Source organism: Zonotrichia leucophrys, chromosome 1, assembly GCF_028769735.1.
Source record: "Zonotrichia leucophrys gambelii isolate GWCS_2022_RI chromosome 1, RI_Zleu_2.0, whole genome shotgun sequence".
Classification (NCBI taxonomy): Eukaryota; Metazoa; Chordata; class Aves; order Passeriformes; family Passerellidae; genus Zonotrichia; species Zonotrichia leucophrys.
In genome coordinates this window covers 66,038,516-66,059,221 of record NC_088169.1, presented here as the reverse complement: position 1 = coordinate 66,059,221, position 20,706 = coordinate 66,038,516, and the positions used below count along the sequence as shown (strand labels likewise).

General features: G+C 37.3%; 1 protein-coding gene across 3 annotated transcripts in view; it reads right to left on the bottom strand.

The window, feature by feature from the left end:
• Nucleotides 1-1,935: 1,935 nt before the first annotated feature.
• TRPC4 (transient receptor potential cation channel subfamily C member 4) overlaps nucleotides 1,936-20,706 on the bottom strand; it is a 131,726-nt gene continuing 112,955 nt past the window's right edge. For 2 of the 3 annotated variants that reach the window (XM_064715684.1, XM_064715676.1), the window contains 6 exons: nucleotides 18,620-18,933; nucleotides 16,697-16,892; nucleotides 14,875-15,069; nucleotides 6,661-6,702; nucleotides 4,800-4,889; nucleotides 1,940-4,511 (listed from right to left, as the gene is read on the bottom strand). In XM_064715684.1, coding sequence (XP_064571754.1) covers nucleotides 3,795-4,511; nucleotides 4,800-4,889; nucleotides 6,661-6,702; nucleotides 14,875-15,069; nucleotides 16,697-16,892; nucleotides 18,620-18,933 — 1,554 coding nt within the window. In that variant the 3' untranslated portion in view covers nucleotides 1,940-3,794. Of the gene's footprint in view, nucleotides 4,512-4,799; nucleotides 4,890-6,660; nucleotides 6,703-14,874; nucleotides 15,070-16,696; nucleotides 16,893-18,619; nucleotides 18,934-20,706 lie in introns of all 3 variants that reach the window. The other variant, XM_064715685.1, reaches the window with a different exon arrangement.

Genomic DNA, 20,706 nt, shown 5'->3' with positions numbered 1-20,706 from the left:
TCAAAGATCAGTCAAAGGATGCCATTAAGGAAGAAGTTCTTGCATCAAATACACTTTTGAAGAATTTTGAGTGCCCAAATACCAGAAATTTCACCTTTTACAGCTCCCAACAGCTATAACTATAGATATGCATTCTCCTGGAACGAGGTACTATTTATTTACAAAAACAACTTGTATTGAGAAAGCCGTAGAAGTTCTCATTAAATTCTGATCTATCAAAAAGAAAGTGCTGTGTGATATGTTTAGCTCATACCACTCAATGTAATGGTCTCAATCTAGGAAAGAAGAAAATGAGATTAAAACCAACTGCAGAGCTGTGGTTACTCCTGGCAGAGGCTTGATCTCTGGTAATATTGTACCACATACAAATATAGCTGCAGCCTGCAGCTGGCCCACAGGACCCCATAGTCTGAATCCTCTGATGTTCTCACTTCTGCAGTGCCCTTGAGGGCCACAGAAGCATGCAGAGTCAGAAGGAGATATTGCAATTTTGTCTTGAAGGTAAGCATGCAGCACCTGGCCTCTGACTGTGAATCAACGTGGAGCACTGTCTTGAATGTATTCAAGCTGCCTCCTGTCCAGCTATGCCAAAGTGGCAAAGTCCTGCTGGGCTGTCTGTGCTCCGTTTCTCCAGGAGCTGAAGAAATGAAGCAAAAAAAAAAAAAAAAAAAGCTGAAGAATAAAGGGCAGTCAGGTTTTTTCCTTACAAAAATAAAAAGATAAAAAATTTAAAAAATGTTTTCTCAACATTTTAAGCAACCTAATACTGGTATTAAACCCTTTTGTACTTAGTTTTCTAGCTGCATGAAACATTTAACGATTTTAAGTTCTGCTTCAAAAAACTGTGTTTTATAGGGGTTCATATCCTCGTCCATTTGTATTCCTCCTATATTGATGCTAATGGAAGCTGCAGGAAGGGACAGGTAGGGTAGAACATTTTATTTATTACTTTCTTTTGGGGGAGAAAATATGCTCAGCTTTGCAAAGCTTAATGATGCCTCTGCTGTGGCATTACGAGCTTTGCTCTGTGCATATCTTGATCTTTCTTGGCACAGGTGTCCTCTCAGAGGCATCCAGTGAGAAAGGGGGTTTTTTTGGCTGCCTGCAAAGCAGCAGAAGTCCATCACCATTTTAGTTTTGGATATATTTTGGACTCATCTGTTGTCACAGAATGAGGTGCTTATTTGGCATTACTTTTAAGTTCCATCAGGTCCTAATTACATCAGGTCATTATTACTGTCAAGCTTCAATGCCTAAGAATAGCATAAAAATAGAGCAAATGTTGATTTTAAGTATGCTTTATTTATTAGACTGATGTCTCAGTATTTGGATGTAAGAAAAAAATGAAGGCAGCAATAGCCTCTTGCTATGCAATAAATTGTGTCCCCGTGGTTTAATATCCTGCCCACCTGCGCTGTCTCTGCTGCTCTGTCATGTATCCATGGCTTAGACTGATGCCCAGCACAGTGGGATCATGATGTGATGGTGTGGCTGATATTTCACTTTACTGTGTTGGGAACTTTATGCACAGCTGAAACAGGCTCTTATGATGCCAGAATAATAGGCACAACTCTTAGACCTGTTGTAGTTAAATTGTTCTGATAATGGTGATGTTTGCAATACAAATACCGTGCTCAGGCACTTTCTGTCTGGAGTGAAACCATGTGGCTGGAATGTGTTGAAAGCTCTTTTGAGCAAGCACTGTCTGTTTTGAATTTGGCTAGTGTAAAGGGAGTAAGCTTAGGACTCAAAAGCATTACAAACCATGATGAGGAATGAGAAATTGAATGCAGTAGCTGGGAAGGACTGTTAACTGGCATGTAGAAAATTTTGTGACGATGTGACACATTTGCCTTATGGCATCTTTGGCAAAAATGTTACAGTAAAAAAAGAACTCTCTAAAAGAGTTAACCTAATACAAATGATATGAGGGTATTCCACCATTATTATTATTATTATTATTTATTTCTTTTTATACTTGTAATAATTCAGGTGCTTTCCAGACAGAAAAGCTGCAGGCTCTGCCCCAAGGAGCTTACAATCTAAAGGTGGACAAGGAGAGAGATGTGAAGGAGAGAGGGTCTACAGAGCAGTCAAGAGGCCAAGATGGAAACTAACCAAACAAATATGATTTGAACACATTGCTGCAAAGCTGTACAAACTATTTTCCAATTATGACTCATATTTTCCATTTTGGTTTAACTGTATCTGCCATGACACAAACAGATGTGGAGGAAAGAAGCTTTCAGTATGTGACATCAGAAAGAGTAGCACATATGTAAAGCAGAGATGGAAAACTCACCTTGAAGTATAGAGATGAGAGGGGTTTGTCTGGATTTCTAAGACACAATTCAGTACCAGGACAATTTAGATCCAGAATGACACGGCTTTAGGTCAGGCCCTACAGGTTTACATGAGATAGATTCCATCAGAAATGTAAATTCACTCTATGCATCTGGAAGTTCCTTAATACATCCTAATATGAATTACAAAATCTACCATGGCAGGGCTGAGGAAGTTAAGAGTGAAATAACAACACTTTTGTAGTATATTCCGTGGGGGAAAGAATGGTGTTGAAAGCTAGGGGTGGTTAGTCTTATGCCAGTTGTAAAATGACATTTTTAATAATGTAGAACACCAGCCAATGATTAAAAAAACCCCACAATGTTTAATTTTAAAAATACTAGTTTTAACTAAGATAGTGAGTCACTTATCAGTTATGAAAAATACGATTAGGTTTTCTTTATACATTTAGTATCTATTATAAAACACCCAATCAGGTTCCCCCAAACCGTAAAATTGTCAAAGAAACTCCCTTAAGGCATGCCTTCTAAAACTTCTCAACAAATTGCCATATTTATTCAAGTACTCAGGGGAATCACTGTATGCTTTTTTATTCCTGAAGTATCTTTCCCTTATCAAATCCAAGTGTGTTGTAAAGGCAGAAGCTAATAAGCAGCTGAATATTAAAGTGCATAGGTTGTCCACATGAGGAAAAATAGACGGTTGAAGAAGCAGTAGCTGTGGTGATAAAGGCTTCTTGGGGAGTAATCCATCATCAGTTTTTAGTAGGCCACAGATATTTCTTTTCCTCTAAGAAACATTTCTACAGTCTTCAAAACTTGCAAATGCATTTCTAACAATGGAATCAGGACAGTCACACTCCTCTTGCTGTGAGGGAAAAGTTGTAATTAAATAATCAAATAGACCTATTTTTCATAATTTACAGGTATTCATATTCCTTCAATAAATAAAAGAATATAATTTATCTTCTGATTCTGTATAGATTTTGACACAAGTTTCTAGCAATTTAAACAAATGATTCTAATAGCTTGACATGAATTATGCTGGCAGGAGCCACATATGATTATTATGGCGCACAGAATCTTTTAAGAACCTACAAAGTTAAATAAAAGCTTACAAGTCTCTTAAGCTACTTTTTATTTGCATAGAAAAATATTTATCATAGGAGTCAACTATCATATGAGAGAAATTCCATTTGTTGTAATTGAAAAAGATAGCTAAAAAGTTTCTGTGGGTTATTGCAACAGTACAAGAATACAAGATGCTTCCATTTATTAAAAAATGTAAAACAAATCGTGAAAGCTAAAGCAGGCTACAAAACAGAAGGTCCTTATATTTTCTTTCTCTTGACTACTATGTTACAAGATCATGTGCCACAGTTGAGTACTATAAAGTGTAATTCTGCATTAGCTAATATAGTTCTTAAAACATTCCCCCCCAAAAGCACTATGCAAAATATATATATTTGTAAATGCTTCCTCCTGTAAGCATCACAACCTTGTTATCACATAGTCCCCCTGAACAATTGTTTCCTGTTTCCCATCAGAGTCAATGCTAATGTCCAAAGCCTTGCCCAGCTGATCCTGTGGAGTGGCAGGTTCTGAGCTCTGTAATTCCATTTTCTCTGTTTCTGAAGGACAAATACTCCCCTCTTCGTGTGAATCCAAAGACTCACTGGTATTTTGTGACTCAGCTAACACACATTTTTTGCCATGATTTCGGAAGTTTAATTCACAGTTCATGATCAATTCTCCCTCTTCCAGTTCATCAGTTTTCTCACATTGTTCTTCTGCCTGTTGGCGGGAAACTTCTTCAGAAACGGTGTATATTTTATTTTTACTCTGCTCCACAGAGTTTGTTTTTGATCGTCTGTGAAACAACCCAAAATTTTTTATGTCTGTTACAAAATTCACCCGCTTTTGTTTCTCCTGAGTGGACTCTGACACCATCATTGCTGAGCCATTGCTTACACTATGTCCTTCGGAGGCGATATTGGCTGATCGTGGGTGAATCATTGTTGTTATGTCAAAAAGGCTGAAGGGTTTCTTCTTTCCTTTCTTGTTTCCTTCACTCTCGCTATTTTCTTCATTTTCTGACAGAGAGGCAGTGTCTTTGCTCATCTTCCCAGTCTGCAAATTAGACAGCTTGCTTCCTTTTAATAAACCCAGGACTTCAAAGCGAAAGCTGGAAATATCTTGTTTTAACTCCTAAAAATTAGGAAAAAAGATGAAATGTCAGAACATCAAAGCTAATTTGACTTTTCTTTTGAAATAAAAAGAGAAAAAAAAAGGGGGAAAAAAGGGCTTATGTTTGGGTCAGTAATAAACTTTACTCTCTCAATGTTGGGATACCTGGCATCTTCAAGGCTGAAGATCTTGCTCTAGGAAGCAAGTTATATGCTACCTGAATAACTGAGTGTAAGAAATATGCTTCATAGTTTTAAAATATCTTACTAAGTTATTTAAACACCTATAAAGATAAAAATAAACACATACCTTAAAATTTTCTTCTGTCAATCCTTCCTCAGTTTTGGCATCTCTTATCATTGCTGCAACATACCTTTTAACCAGATTTCTCATAACTTCCTAAAAATATAAAGCATTGTATTAGCTTTCTTGGTATTACTTAGTAAATATACACTCACAGGCTCTGCTTGGGCTTTTTCATGCTTTAGAAATATGACAAAAACTATACAAACCTGTTTGAAAATTTGTTTTGCTATTTGATGGAAACTATTAATGCTTATTATCCTGAGAAGGGATATGTTGGGTTTGACCCAAGGTATGTTTCCTGCCAGTAATATCCAGCCTGGCAGCGAGTAGTTGCTGATGCCTCATGAAGAGAGCAAGTCTGGTGTGGTTGTACAACTTTATTTCCAGCTATTCTCTCTCAAGCCTCCTGTGCTGTGAGACACAGTGACTCTCTGAACAGCAATGATAGTTCTAGGTTTAATTGGCTGTGACAGGCTTTCTTATGCATTTTGAACTAATGTAAACTTCCAGTATTCAAAAATTCTCTGCCAGTGAAATCCACAGTATGGAGTAAGATTCTATTTCGGGGTTTTATTCTTAACCTTCAGTCTGGGAACTTCCATTGTTGTCTTCTAAGAATTCTAGAAATTATTTAGGTTGAAATAGATACCTGGAGGCAGTCTGAGTCATCTCAGGGCCATGCCCAGTCAAGTGCTGAATATCTCCATGGGTGGAGATACTGCAGCCTCCCTGAGCAACATTTTCCAGTTCTTTACTACCCTCACTGTGAAGACAATTCTCCTTACCATACAGAATTACCCTTCCTTCAACTTGTGTCCATTTTGTCTTTTGCATTGTACCTCAAAGAAAAATCTGGCTCCTTCTCTCTAACCATCCACTATGATATTTAAGGCAGCAGGTATACTTCTCCTAACTCACTCCAGGCTGAAATCTGAGCTGCTTATATGACAGTCCTCTAACCTTTGGTGCCCCCTTGCTGGATCCCTTCCAGTTTGTTAACATCTCCCTTGTAGTATGGGGCCCAGCCATGACATGCTGCTCTAGATACAGTCCCACAGGTGAGGGCTGGAGGAGAAAAATCACTTTCCTCGAAAGGCCTTCTATACAGCCTCACTTATGCGGTGTAGTACATGTGTGGTATTGAGTTTACAGATAAATGGCAAACTGCTGCTCTGTGCTCGCCTTCCTCATGATTCTATAGATCCCTGTTGTACTTCCCACAGCTTCCTCTTCCTCAGGTTGGAAAAGTCCCAGCTTACCTAGTTATTTCCCATATGGGATTCATTAACTACCAAGCCTACAGCTCTCACCTTGTTTAACTTTTACACAACAAAAATTCAAAATAAAGATGAAAATTATTCATTGTGAAATAATAATCTAAAAAAGTAGAAACTGAAAAAAAGAAGGATGAAAAATAATTGCTTACATACAGAGTATCTAGGCAGAGGGGTTATTAAGGAAGTTATTAATATGGAATTAAAGCTGGAGAGATGAAGAGCAGGTTCTGATGGAGCATGTCAGTTCACTGTACATATGGTCCTGATGATTCCTGGCAGGCAGGAGTTTGCTTTTTTTAAAGGCAATCCATGTTACACTGGGCAAAATACTGGATAGCATGTTATTGCTCTAGAAAATATCCTTTTGCTCCAAAAAGAAGATATTTGTATTCTGAATCTCTTTTGTTTGAACATCAAAAATACTAAGCTTGTTTGCTGAAGAGGAAATAAGTACAGATTGTATGGTTTTTCCCATTTATTTTCCTTTTCCACTTTCTCATGAAATTCTTCCATATTTTTCTTTCCTCGTGAAGACATTCTAAAGTCATAGAAAAACAAGTGCCCAAAGAATAAACATAGGCCTGTACCTGGTATTGATGATGTCTCCGCAAATTGTCAGCTGCACGTCTCTGAAAAATAGAAAAGAATAAAAAAATATTCATCTCTGTGGGGAAGTAAAATATTTAAGCATAGAAAACAGAAGGCCTGTGCATTATACAGTATCTAGCAAGCTGAGAGAAGAGGTTCAAAATCTGTTGAAAAACGACAGTATTTCAACAAAGGCTATAATTTGCTTTTATAGAAAGAGAAAGGCTGCTGTGGGGAAGGCAAAGTGGATTTTCTACATTTTTGTCAAAATGCTTTTATTCCTGCATCAGCATGGATATGGTGGGGCAGCCAGGTCACAGGTTGCACAGTCCCAAGGTCAATGATCTGAGAAGGAAGTGGAATAATGGATCATGTCACTCACTTGCACAGACTGAAACATATTTTACTGAATTGAAAGAAGGTTGACTCATGTCAAGTTAGATTTTTCTTGGAGGTGCACAGTGAAAGAATGGGAGTCAATGGACATGAGTTACCGAAGGGAAATTCTGCATGGAAAATCATCAACATGGTGGGATTGTAAAGTCCTTGTGTAAGCAAGACACTTGCTATGGCTCCTAATGTCTCATTTAAGGTAAAGCTAATCAAAACCTGCACTATAAAACTGTGTTAATGAGAAAAGCTCCCCCTTAGTTCTCTGTTAAAACCACTTAGTCATAGAGAGCTGTATGGAAGAAAGAAACAGCTTTCAACACAGTATGGTGTTGATAAGGAGGGAGGGTAAAAGGACAGTAACTCTGAAGAGGAGCAGCAAAAGAAGTGTGATAAGATGAAAGAATTGCCCAGGTTTCAAGCAGGGGAATTAAATTAAACTGCCAAATCTAAGGGCTGCCCAGAAGAAGACAGGGAAAAAAGGCCAGATTTATTTATTCCCTTGACTTCCTTTTGTCCTCAATTGCATAGTAAGTAGCATATCCCCATCCTTTACAATAATTATTCCTAATTGGTGAAAAAAACACAGCTTTAACTTAGACTCTTATATCTGCTACTGACAAGAAAATAATGTGTCTGATCACTGACTGAATCTCTACAAAACAGAACACTTGACAGAAGCTTAAAATAGGGGGATAGGATATCCAAGGGACTTGTTAAAATTGACATCAGTTGCATAGTAAGGCAGGCACAGCAAGTAATTTAATCTTTTTTTTTTAACTTAAAGAAATGATGAACCTTCTCTCTGTACTTGGAGTCAGTTTACACTTCAGGGTTGATTTCTTGTTTGCAATTAATTTGAGAGACGCAGTGGCTTCGTGGCTGGACTAGCAAAAACTAATAGAAAGGGGGAAAATCATTATTTCCTAATCAGTCTGAAGAGCCACTGTGGGGTAGGGCTTTGTACATGAGAATGCTTTCTTCAGTATTTTTCCAGACTGTGTTTCTCCATCTATGCCTTGTAAAAGAGAAAATGAATATTCCTTGTGTTTAAGGATGGAGGGATGGGTGAGCCTGCCCGTCACCAGGGCCAGAGGAGACAGTGCAGCCGTGGGAAGGCTCATACCCTCACAGCACCCGAACTTAGCCGGTTTTTAGAAAAAAAAAAATAAATTCAGCTTTCTTGTAGTTGGCCACACGATGGAGATGTTTCATTCTGCTGAGAGATCACTAAGGGAGTCCATGGCTAGGAGAGGTCTCAACAACAGATCTGACTCACAGGTGAAAGGAAAAACAATTTAGGGTGTAATTGAAACACACTTCAGGTAAAGTGAATAACTCCTAAATATAAAATGCTGATTCTTTTCTTGCACAATACTTCCTGCAGCTGCTGTCTATTCTGCTTTATTTCACATTCAGTGAAATGTGAAATAAATGCATAAATTCAACTCTGTATCTGTAACAAGAGCTATCTAGATACCATTTATCCTTTTTTTGCAGCCAATTTGGAAACTCCCAGAAACAGAGGCTGTGGCTTTCCCCCTTAATGTAATGCCAACAAGTACAATTTGGGATAACTATGTGAAAAGATTTATGTGATAATGTGTCAGAACAGTTCTACTGCACTTAATTGTTTTCAATCCATACCACCAAGAAGCTGCAAGAAAATTAATTTAATTGTATGTTTGCATGCACATCTACATACCTTCTCCACAGGGAATTACACATAACCTATCAAATTTATTATCACCAAACAGTTCTCTATCTCTCATTTAAATGTTTAGGTTCCATCTCCACCTCCTAATCATATTTTGCTTCCTTTTGAAAGCAGAATGAATCTTTGCCTAAACACATCTGAAAACCAGTCTATTCACTAGAAATAAAATGTCATTAACATTTATATTGTACTTATTTAGTTCTCTAGCTGGCCTGCTTTTCTCAACCCAGTTATTGTCTAATTTATGGTTCAAAATTTGTTTCAAGTAACCATTTTTCTGTGTGCATGAAGAAATTGAAAACTATGACTGGCAAAAGGATGAAAGTTTAATTTTACTAAAAATAGTAATGGTTGGAAACTCAGTTATGCATGTTGAATACAACAATGAAATTAAAGGGGATGCTGTTGTCACTTTCCAAAAGGGGGCACTAATATCCTTTAGGAAGCTTTAATAGTAGCTCCACTAGTAGTGGTAATTATTCTGATTCTCCTGTTTATGCCATTGCTAGCAATTTACACTGCTTGGAAAAAAAGATCTCTTTAGCAGACAAAAATTTAATAAAATTGTATTACTTATTTTGATGTGTTTTATTAAAATATATTTTACAATGCAGGAATACAAATCCAATGCCTGCACTTGACCTTAAACTGCTAAGTGATAAAGAAAATGGAAATATTGTCTGAAGCTGTGGGATATATTCCTCATCTTGACTAGAAGCATCACCTTTAAAGGATTAGAACTTATCTGTGTTGACAGAGAAGATTCTCCATGAAATTATTCTTGGCTATACAAGAAACACTCCAGATTATTGATTTCCACACCAGATGGAAGGCATTATTTCTTTGCTCAACTTTCAATAACAGACATTACAGAGAAAATACAAAATTCTTACACTGACTTAGAAATTGCATCATTTTCCACTAGGTGAAAAAAGAATAGGAGAAGGGAAAAGGAGATTTTCTGTGACAAATGATAATAAAATTGTGTAGGTTGCTCAGAAAATGGCATAAAATTCTGTATAGCAAGAAAAGAGGCAACTGTTTATCTAAACATCAAATGCAAAAAAAAAAATTACTGAAGCTATCTCTGGCAATTCTGGCCAATCTCAATTTTCATTTCTGAAATACTTAAAATTATAGATGAAACACTTTTTGGTGACTGATCAGATGTAAAGTAGAAAGTAATTTGAGGAAAGCAGTACTGTTTGTTCTGGTGGGACTAGGATTTCTTTTCCTATATATCTTTTTTTTCTGAAATACAGATGGCCAACAGCATCAGCCATAAGCCATAAGCCTTGTGCAGTCAGGAAAACCTCAGCCTAATTAATAGAATTATATTACCAATCTGGCTTTTGCAAAGGTAAGCTAACAAAATTAATAGAACTGATTCAGATATAGATATAGATGATATAGATATATGTGAAAAGCAGCACACAAGCATGCACTTATTTCAGAATTTTAAGTGTAGGAGATAACTGATAATAGCTGAAGAAAATGCTGCATACCTGGGATATGTCAAAATGATAGAATAAAAAAATGTGCTGAACTCTGAGTGGTAGAGGAGCTCTGTCTGATTCACAGCGGAGCTGAAATATCAGTAAATCACATGTACCTCCCTGGCCTTCCTTCAGCTGAAGCTGTGGCTAGAGAAGCTGCCATCAGCATGGCTGGGCACTGTGCTGCTTTGGAGAAAAAGCCTCTCCCTTGAAAAACCTCCCCCTGACTTCACCACCCACTGCTTCAGCTGTCCCTCTACAACAAAGGACAGCAGAACCACAGAACTGACATCCAAGGAGAAGCAAATTAATTGCCTTTTTTTCAGAGGCACCTCACAATGCCACAGACCGTATTCTTGCCCATGATAGTTATGTTATAAACAGCAATGTAGATGATCCTCCCAAGCAACCATGTCCTGCTTATTTTTAGTCGCATTTCTCTTCCTATGGGCCAGATAAATCATTTCACTACAATGTGAGCTGCAAACTGTCCTGACCCTCAACCCTTTCTTTACACATTCTGCCTGCATATACTGAACTCTCAACTGTAAACATATGTAAGTTTTACAGTGGATTCTTGATACATTTAATTTGATCCTTGACTCAGTCCTAGTTCATGATTCCTGGCTTTTTGTTATTGAGGACTTTTTGCAGAGATCATGTATAATCCTTGCCAGCTCCTTTCTGTCTATTATCTATTTTGTATCCTCTAGCACTGACTCGCTCTTTGGATGCACATTATTGCTTTTTCTACTGGAAAACACCATAGTACGTCACTACTGATTAGTGCTTCCTAATAGGAAAGTTAACATTTAGAGATTTCAGAACAGAATGTTTTGAAATCTGAGCTCTACCTTACAGACAATGTGGCATCCATCCATCCATATAGCAAATATAAGAAAATCATGTTATAGCATTTTTTTACTTTTTCAGACTTGGTTGTAGAGAAGGAGACAGAATTTATAATGCAGGACTCAGTGAAAAGGAGTATCTCAACAAAGCTTATCTTGTAGCTCAGAGGCCAAAGTTATTACAGAGCAGATACAACTGAGCTGAAGTCCTATGAGATCCTTGAACAAAAGGCAAAGAAAACTCTTCATTAACTTTTGGTTGAAAGGGCATAGAGGTCCTAAATTTAATTTGTGTTGTAGCTTGTTGGGACAATGGAAAAAGTTCTAAGAAATCAAGGCCGAGCTGTGGGTATGGGAAGTTTGTCAGAACCAGAAAGAAGGGCTCTCCCTCAGGACAAATGATGAGATCACTCTGGTGTCCCCATTTGTTGACGGGTGATTTAATTCTTGGAGGATGTCCGGTTAACAGCACCTATCTGGTGGTTTGCATCTATCCAATGTGGAAATAAGAGCACAGAGTGCATATGCATATATCATACTCCATTTTGGAGCTTGGGTGAATAACTGGGTCTGGAAATTGCAAAATGTTCCAAATTTACATAAAACTAATGGGGCTTGTGTTACGCTGAGGAATTAGCTAAAAACTTTGTAGTTTTATGAGATGCCCCTATGGTGGACTGAATCTGCCTGGTCAGCCACAGCCACTCACTTTTTTCAGGGAGCTGGAGGTGTGGTTGCCATGATGGCTCTGCTGGGAAGCTCTCTGCTTCAGAGGGGTTTCAGCTCTAATTCAACTAAGAATAGTTCAACTAAGAATCTAAGATTCAACTAAGAATGTCTATTCTGCAGGGGAAAGCAGTGATGTATATGGCCCTACTGTCCCACATGCTTTAGGGATTCCACTTTCAAATAATAAAAAAAAAATAAAACACAGGAATCAACTAAAAATGTCCCACATCTCTCCCTGACGAATGTCCTCCATCCGAAACAGTTCAGTAATTGGTGGTTCACATTCAAATCATAAGGAAGCTTGGTTCAGTTCCTTCTCTTCTCCCAAGAGAGCACCTTAGCCCCTGCAGTATCTTAAAGATCTTGAGAAGGAAATTTCTGTTGTCATAGCTTTTATGCTTGGGGTAAATAATTAGATATCCACTGGAGAACAGAAGTAAATCTGGGTCTCCTCAGCCCAAGATATTTATTTTAAATGGCACCTGCTCCTTTCTTCAAACAGAAATTTCATCCTGAAGCTAAAAAGTCTTTCCCAACAAAAGCTTATTTGAAACTGAAATATATTAATTAAAAGCTCTGATGTTTAGAGATTTTGGGGGATTTTAACTTAAAAACTAAAAGAAAATTCTTTGGAAATGTGTCTTTTGGAAATATATTTTTCCAAATATTTGGAAAAATTCTCAAGACTCCTTGCATAGACTCCCTACCCTTTGACCCTTTGCTGTAGCAGTTTTCCCAAATCTAAGATGTGGGTTTATTGAAGGTGGTATTTATGTACCCTAGCAGGAGGTAGGTGCAGGAAGTAGACATGATCTTTCTGAATCCTCTTCCTCATCATGCCATTCAGCATAGAGTTGGGAGCACCCTGTATCTTTATTATTCCACTTGTCCAGGAATGAGTTTACTCCCAAATCTGCAGTTTGAGAGGGTAAGAAAAAAAAAAAATTTCCTTATCCCCGATGGAAGGTCTGACAAGAAATATTGTCCTGAAAGTTTAGCTGGGCTGTATAAGGTTTTTCTGTCTCTGTCTCAGTCGAACAGAAATATTGTGTTAAGCAACCCTCTGCTATACACTGGCATCATACCATTAATTTTAATATCATTCTCTCAGTTTACACTAGCTAATCATCCCTACCAAATGTTTAACAAATGCCTAGAAGCATTGCCCACTCTCCCACACACATCACTCTCTCTCTTGACTTTTTCTTTCTAACAACATCTCATAGTTTCTCCTTCTGTTGGTCTCTGCATTTACTTTTTTCACTTCCTATATTACACAGAGATGTTTTACTCTTAAGATTATTCACCATGCATGCTAGTTAATGTTCTCTTTAGAATTTCTATATGAATCATTGTTAGTCTTTCTTAACTTAAATTTTTTTTCAGCGTACTTCTTGTCATCCATTACTGGTTTGATTCAATATCACCCTCATGTTTATTAGATTTTTTTCCTGGCTGTTTCTTTCCTATATGTACAAGTATGACATCAAAATGAAACAGTTTTGCTTTCACAATTTAGATACTGGCCAACAGTATACTGCAATAAGCCTGATTTGAAACTTTCTACAAAGAGGACGAAATCAATTTATCAGCATAGTAATTCTGAATTAGTTTTATAATATATATAATTATTATATTAATTATTATATATATTATATATTATAATATATATAATAATTAATTATTATTTATTATGTTACTTTTCCTCTTTACCATATATCTGTACATGCATATGAACTTGTTCCTCCAAGTACTTCTAGAGATTAAACTGCATTTCAGGATATGACAGCAGAATAGGTAGGAAAAACTTATTATTCACTTATCAAGAAATAGGGAAGAATTACAAAGAAATGGTTGATATAGAAACGGTCCATCAAATAATTGTATCATACTTCTTTGAAATGGATGGAATTTTTTTCATAAGAATCAATAGCACAAGGACCACACCCCTTTCTTTTCCCCCTTACCCACATTTGTCTCCCATATTCCCACTTAATGCTTGGCTATCTGAGTTCTGACAGACTTGAAACATTGATATGCATCAAATCACTATGGTATAAAGAAAATGCCATTACCCACATCTTATCCCAAACAGTATTCTTCATGCTGGAGCTGGCTAAATTCAGCCTAGTTACTGAGGTACTGACTCGCTCATGGGAAATGAAGAAACCTAACTAGAGAAAATTAGCTGTTGGTGAGTTAGGATGTTGCCTGAATATTTGCAGTGACATTATGGAAAAAGTGTGTCACTGACAGAGGTATCTCAAGTAGATGAAGTTAAGGGGGAAAAGTTCAAATCTGCTTTACCAACTGCATCTACCAGAGAAAGTAAGTAGCTGAGATATTACACAGGCATCTGCTGAACCCAGGTGCAGAACTATTCTTGGTCGCCTTGTGTGTCTTTCCCCTCTTTTTTTTTTTTTCCCTAGAAATGTCACTGCTAATCAGCAGTATCAGAATATGGTATGATTTCAGAATGGGATTCTGAAATAGCTCTACCTTTAAATTCAAGAAAACAAGTCCAAGTAAATGCTGTCCCCTTTGAAAATTTTTTTTAATGGGAACAGCTTTTGGTAAAAATACTTTTATGGCAAACTCATTTCATTCCATGTAGAGAGACAGAGACACAGAGAATATCCCATGATGAATACTTCATACATAAGTCTCTGGTTCATGGTATTCAATTATCCCTGACCTGTGAAACTTGAGCTAGGGATTAGCAACCAACAATTCTGACACTGACAGACAAGTATAGACATTTGATCTCTTGTATTTTTTATTGCTCTTAATCTTTCTTGAACTATCTGTAAATTAAGCACAGTCATGGCTCACAATTTATTGTACAGGGATATGATGATGCTTTCTCTTCAAATACATTGACATGAATGTAAAAAGTAAACATTCTCTGCTAGAATAATTGTCCAACTCATATGCACATTACTTGACAGGTCAGACACTCTGTAAAGCTGAGAAAAAGTCATCTATATAGCAAAGAGGAGGACTATAGGCAGAGTAAGCCACACAACTTACCCCTATTGTTCCAAAACTTTCAGGCTTTCTTCTAATTTTTTTCTTGCAAAGGTGTCTCCATAACCATTTGATCAGATACCACAAAGACTTTGGGCTTGGTATGACATTAAAAGGAGTGGGCAGAGTTCCTCCTTCTTCAAAATAACTCATCCAGAGTTTTGTTCGAGCAAACTTCCACTCAATGTCTGCATGATCCTGAACACAAGAAACACATCATCGACATAGATATTGCTGTAATTAAGGAGGTGAACTAAACCCATAAAAAATCTGAAAAAATTAAAGCTAGAACAAATGAAATCCTAATGAATTGTCTTTTTAAAATACTGCCATCTTTTGACAGTACCTCTTTAACACAAAGCAAAGCTAAGCTGCTTTACCTCAGTAAGATGTTCGATATGTAAAGTATGTATCTACTTATAAGCACTTCTTTCCCTGTTACAAGCTGTTAAATTATTGAAAGTCTCTCAAAAAACAGAAAAGGTAATTACAAGCAGAGAAATACTACATTTCTGGAAGAAGCAGTTTGTTGTAAAAGCAGTTCACCATTATTCTGCATAGATCAGTCTAATTATGCTGCTCTGCAGCTGCTGCAACAATTCAGCAAGGCTCATGCATTTTCTTAGAAATTACCAGTCCCCAAAATTCCCAAATAGGTTATCCAACAAATCATGAGGCTACTAAAACTATTGAGTCAAGTATCTTCTTTTTCTTACTACTTCAGAATTCAATGTTTGGAATAGGTTGGGGGGTGGGTTTTAAACTTTATTTGAAATTTCATTTATTTTGGAACCTATATAACATTGTAAAATCCTGAAATTTTTAGGAAAATGAAAGCTGAAGGCCATGGAAAGATATCTAAATTCTAGCAGCTGAACAAGAAGTTTAGATCACTAATGTTAGATTTGGATAGCCAAGAACCTCAGCTACAGGTCTAGTCCTGGTCATACCGTAACAAAAGCAATAATTTACAACTTGTAGCAAGAAAAGTAAGCACTAAGTTTTAGTGAGTGGTCCTATGTTGTGATCTGGTTCACTAAACTCTGACAACTAAAGTTATACAAACACAGGTGGTCAGTTTTTCTTTTGTGGAAACACTTGTAATTTCCAGATTGGAAAAAAGGCATATTTATAATCTTAAGACTGTGAAGCTTTCTTTTGTTTGCTTTCTGCATGACCATATTTGAATTATGATATGATGAATCAGTGGTTTTTTTTCTTAGTCTCCTTAATAGACACTTTAGAAATAAAACTATGCCAATCGCTCTGGTAATGACAAAGACAGTTTTCATTGAAGGAGGAAGCAGGACTGAGAAAGCCCTGCATTCTCAAAGGAAGTTGAATGAGAAGACATGACCTTTAGTTTGAATAGCTAGTGTCCTTGGAACATTCTGTTAACTGTATGTCCGTGTCAGATAAAAAAATAAAATAGCAGTCTTTCAAATGCTAATAAATATAATGTATTAAAAATGAAGCAGCAACAGAACAATCCTGGGCAGTCTTTTTCTAAGAAGAAGTCCTGCACAGTGCAGCTTGGGCAGGGCTATAGCTGACATCACTTGCCAGAAACATCAGGACAGCCCTCTCAACCCAAGAGCTGGTTTCTTCACCTCTTCCCCATTTGTTGTTGAGGGGAAATTTCACTTTAACCAGTCCAGCTTGGGTCTGGTTTCCTGTCATTCCAGAACAATGCAAAAGAATCAGATCCAATTGCAATATTTGTCCCAATGTCCTGCCTGTGAAGTGTTTTACTGCCAGAAAAATTGAATGTAGGAACCGAGAGAGGGTATATATTAGAAATTATCTAAAATAAGAAACAACTTACAGCAATGAGTTGGTAAGAGTTATTCATCATGGCTATTAGCATGTTGAGTAGAACAACCAGAGATATTACATTATAGGTACCAAACATGGTGGCCCCAACAAATTCAGTGAATTCATGCCTTGCTTTCACATTGGTCACATAGAGATTGATGAGTCCAAATATAGACCAGAATAATGACTGCAGCGTTTCAAATAACCTGAAAAACAAAACCCAGAAGGAATAGCTGTATAATAACTACACATTTAGTTCTCAGGTTGTTCAATTTCTCCCAAAGCACACAAAAGTTCTTGACTTGACTGAGATGAATGACATTTATCACAATATAGCCAACATAGAGGGAACAGCTAACTAGTGAAAGAATGGCCTAGTCTTTCAAATCTGGGCTTCTAGACATACAATACAGAGTCTATAAATAAGCTTGCAAGCAAAAGGCTGATTTTGTTCAAACTACAGAGAGATAAATATAGTTTCAGAGATGTCATGTTGGACACCTTCTTTTGACCCTTTGCTTTAACTATAAGGGGTAGAATAAGGATCCAAAATAATTCAAGTATGATTGTAAAAGTAATTATTGTGTCTCTCCAGGCTGTTGAAAGAAGTATGGTATCCTCACATTATGCAATTCTGATTTGTTGAGAGCAACTGAGGTGAAAAGAGTTGAATAATTAGAAAGGCATTATTATCATTAGCATAGGTTTTGTTTTATAAAGAAGGGAAACACAAAAAAAAATCATGCTGCTCTCAAAAGAAATTTGTGTTTTTATACTTAAAGCAAATGATATTCCCTTGGAGAAGTTTGTACAACATCTAGGAAGCTAGTCACAATGATGAACTTTAAAAAAAATAATCCTCTGCAGCTAGATACATCAAAAATTTTCCGTTTTTGTTCTGTGTTCAGCTACGCTGTAGTGTCATAAGAATGGTCCTGGTTAGATTGCTCCTTGAAAGTATGGAGCACGTAAAGCATCAAATTTTGACATGACATCCACCTTCTGACACTAGTCCCAGTACTCCTCGCTATTTCCCAGATGAATATTGCTTCCCTCAATGCTGAGCTCTGAAAAATTTCTGTGTGCTTTTCTGTTCAGATCACATAAAGGTTAGACCTGCATAAGTGTTATTAATATAAAACATAAATAGGCTGTGCCTGAGGAAAATTACTTGATTAAGATGATATAAAGGCTGCTATTTTTATAAAGTTATTTTCTCTAAGAAGGAAGCCATTGATAATAAATATATTTTTAAAAAAGCCTAGATACACAGAAGTTAATAGTTAAATAGATATTTATAGCAGTAGTTTGATGTAGGTTGAAAGGTGAAAGACAAGAGAATTAGTGTTCATTTGGCAATGTTTTGGTTCTGTAGATGAACTAAAAACTATAATGAAGTAAAATTTTCAAGTGAAAAATTTGAAGTAAGATTTTCAAGTGAAAGAAAAAAAAACAGTTTATAATAGAAATTAGAAATTTGATTGTTTGGAGTAGAGTCAGTAGAATCTGGGACTGCATGTTTTTTTTTTACAGCCTATCACATTTGGAAGGAATCTTCAGGTTTTAGAACACCAGACTTATTTAATGCCCACAAGTAGACATGGAAGAAATGCATAGTGACAGATGCCTGGATGAGCAAGATCTGAACTGGTGACTTTATGCAACTTTTGATCTCATTTATCTTCCTCTTATCTCTATTTTACCTCATATCTTTTGAGATATCTTGAATTGCACAGACTTCACTGGGGTATGAGGTGAACATTATTAGAGTGATGAAATGTTAAGTTTTTTTTTATTATTAGGGTAATATTAGATGTGTTTGTCAGGACACCACTTCAATACCAACAGAAAACAGAAGTTCTTTTCTGTAGACAGTATCTAAGTCATTAAAATATTTGGGGGAGGAGGAGGATAGAAGTAAATAGCTACTTACGTTGAAAATGCATTATTCTGCTTTTCACATCGTATTCCTTTGCAGTTGCCAGGTTCATTTGTCTCATAATAGAAGTACAGCTGGTTCAATCCATTTGCAAAAGCGAGCAGCACAAGGCAGTATATGAAGAGAAACTTCAAAATGTCCAGCAACATTCTTCCTAGAGATATCTGCAGAGGTCCCAGGTGAGAATTTGCAGTGAATAATGAGATCAAGCGCAGGGAGCTGAAGATGTTTGCAATTGCAAACAGGGCCTCAGCCACCAGGGTTGGGTGCCACATGTCCCAGCTCTCCCGTGGAACTAACCCACTGTACTGAAAACAAGCAGAAGGCAAGAAATTACTTCTCTATTTTGATGCATAAACAAGCATGTCAGTTTCTTTATAAGCTGCTCAATTAATTTGCAGATATCACAATAAATTTTCACAGTAGCGAAAATTTTCACAGTTTAAAAATTCTGACACTGCAAAAGGAACAGTTTTGAGCACCTTGCTTTTTAGAATTGTAGAAATTTCCAGCTGTACAAGCAGGTAAATTATTTCTTTGAAGGAAAGTGCAGGGCTGACAGTGATGGATAGAAACCCACAAAAGCTCTGGCAAGTAGGAAGAAAACATTCAATCACCAAGTAAGTATATCAATTAATCACTAATACTGGACCAATGATGAAAAAGATGTTTATTAATGAACCATGGCAAACTGCTTATGTGTCTTATTATCAAAGAGTCTGACCCTTGAAAGTGTGACTTCTGTTCATGCTCTACCAAAAAAAAATATTCTTGAAGATGAAAGAAATTTGAACTGAAGATTAACTACTATAGCAGACTCATTATTATTTATTTGAACTAATTAATCTGTTTTAAAGAACATATCAGATGAGAGAATCTATGCTAGGAAGCCCTCTAAAAAGGGGATAATATAATATAAAGCAGATTTCAAAGGGGGACTATGGTGTTATCTGTATTTACCTATTCTAGACCATGCACATGCACCTTCAGAGCTGCTGGGCATGCCCTGAGCAGTAAGGAAAGGGACTTCATGTGTCACTGGGGCCAGATGACACAACATAAACAGGCATCACAGCATTTCACCACACTCACCCTACAAAGAAAGTGATCACTGTCAGAGTGGTTCAGAAACGCCCGAGTAACATATGTTAAGTCTGTAGGACCTGATCAGATGCATCCCAGAATCCTACAGAAACTGGCTGTTGTAGTTTCCAAGTCACTCTCCATCATATTTGAAAAGTTTTGTCAGTCAGGTGAAGTTCCCAGACTGGAAAGAGGAAAACATTGCACCCATTTTTAAAAAGGGGAGAAATTAAAACTTTGGGAACAGCCAACCTTTCAGCCTCCCCTCTGTGCTTGGAAAGGGCATGGAGCAGATCCTCCTAGAAGCTGTGCTAAGGCACATGGAGGACAGGGACACAATTTAAAGCACCAGCACAGTTTCACCAAGGGGAAGTCCTTCCTGACCAACCAAGTGGTGCTCCATGATGGAGTGACTACATCAGTGGACAAGGGAAGGGTTGCAGATGTCATTTGTCTGGACTTGTGTAAGGCTTTTTACATGGTCCCTAGCAACAACCTTCTTTCTAAACTGGAGAGAGATGAATTTGTTAGGTGGGCTGTTCAGTGGATAAAGAACTGGCTGGATGAGTGCATACATAGAGAGATGATCAACATCTTGATGTCCAAATGGATGTCAGTGACAAGTAGCATCCCTCAGGGATCTGTACCGAGACTGTTGAACATCTTCATTAATGACACAGACCAAAAGATTGAGTGCACATTCAGCATGTCTACAGAGAGACCAAGCTGAGTGGTGTGGTTGACATGCCTAGAGGACAGGATGTCATTCAGACAGACCGGGACAAGCTCAAGAAGGGGCCCCATGGGAACACCAAGGGGTTTAACATGACCAAGTGAAAGGCACTGCACCTGGGTCAGGGCAGCTCCCAGTATCAAGACGGTCTGGGGAGTGAAAGGATTTGGAGGAGATGGAGTTGAGGTGCTGGTAGATGAGTGCTCACAGGCCAGAAATCCAACCATGTCCTGGGCTATACAAGAAGTGGGGCCAGAAGGCCAAG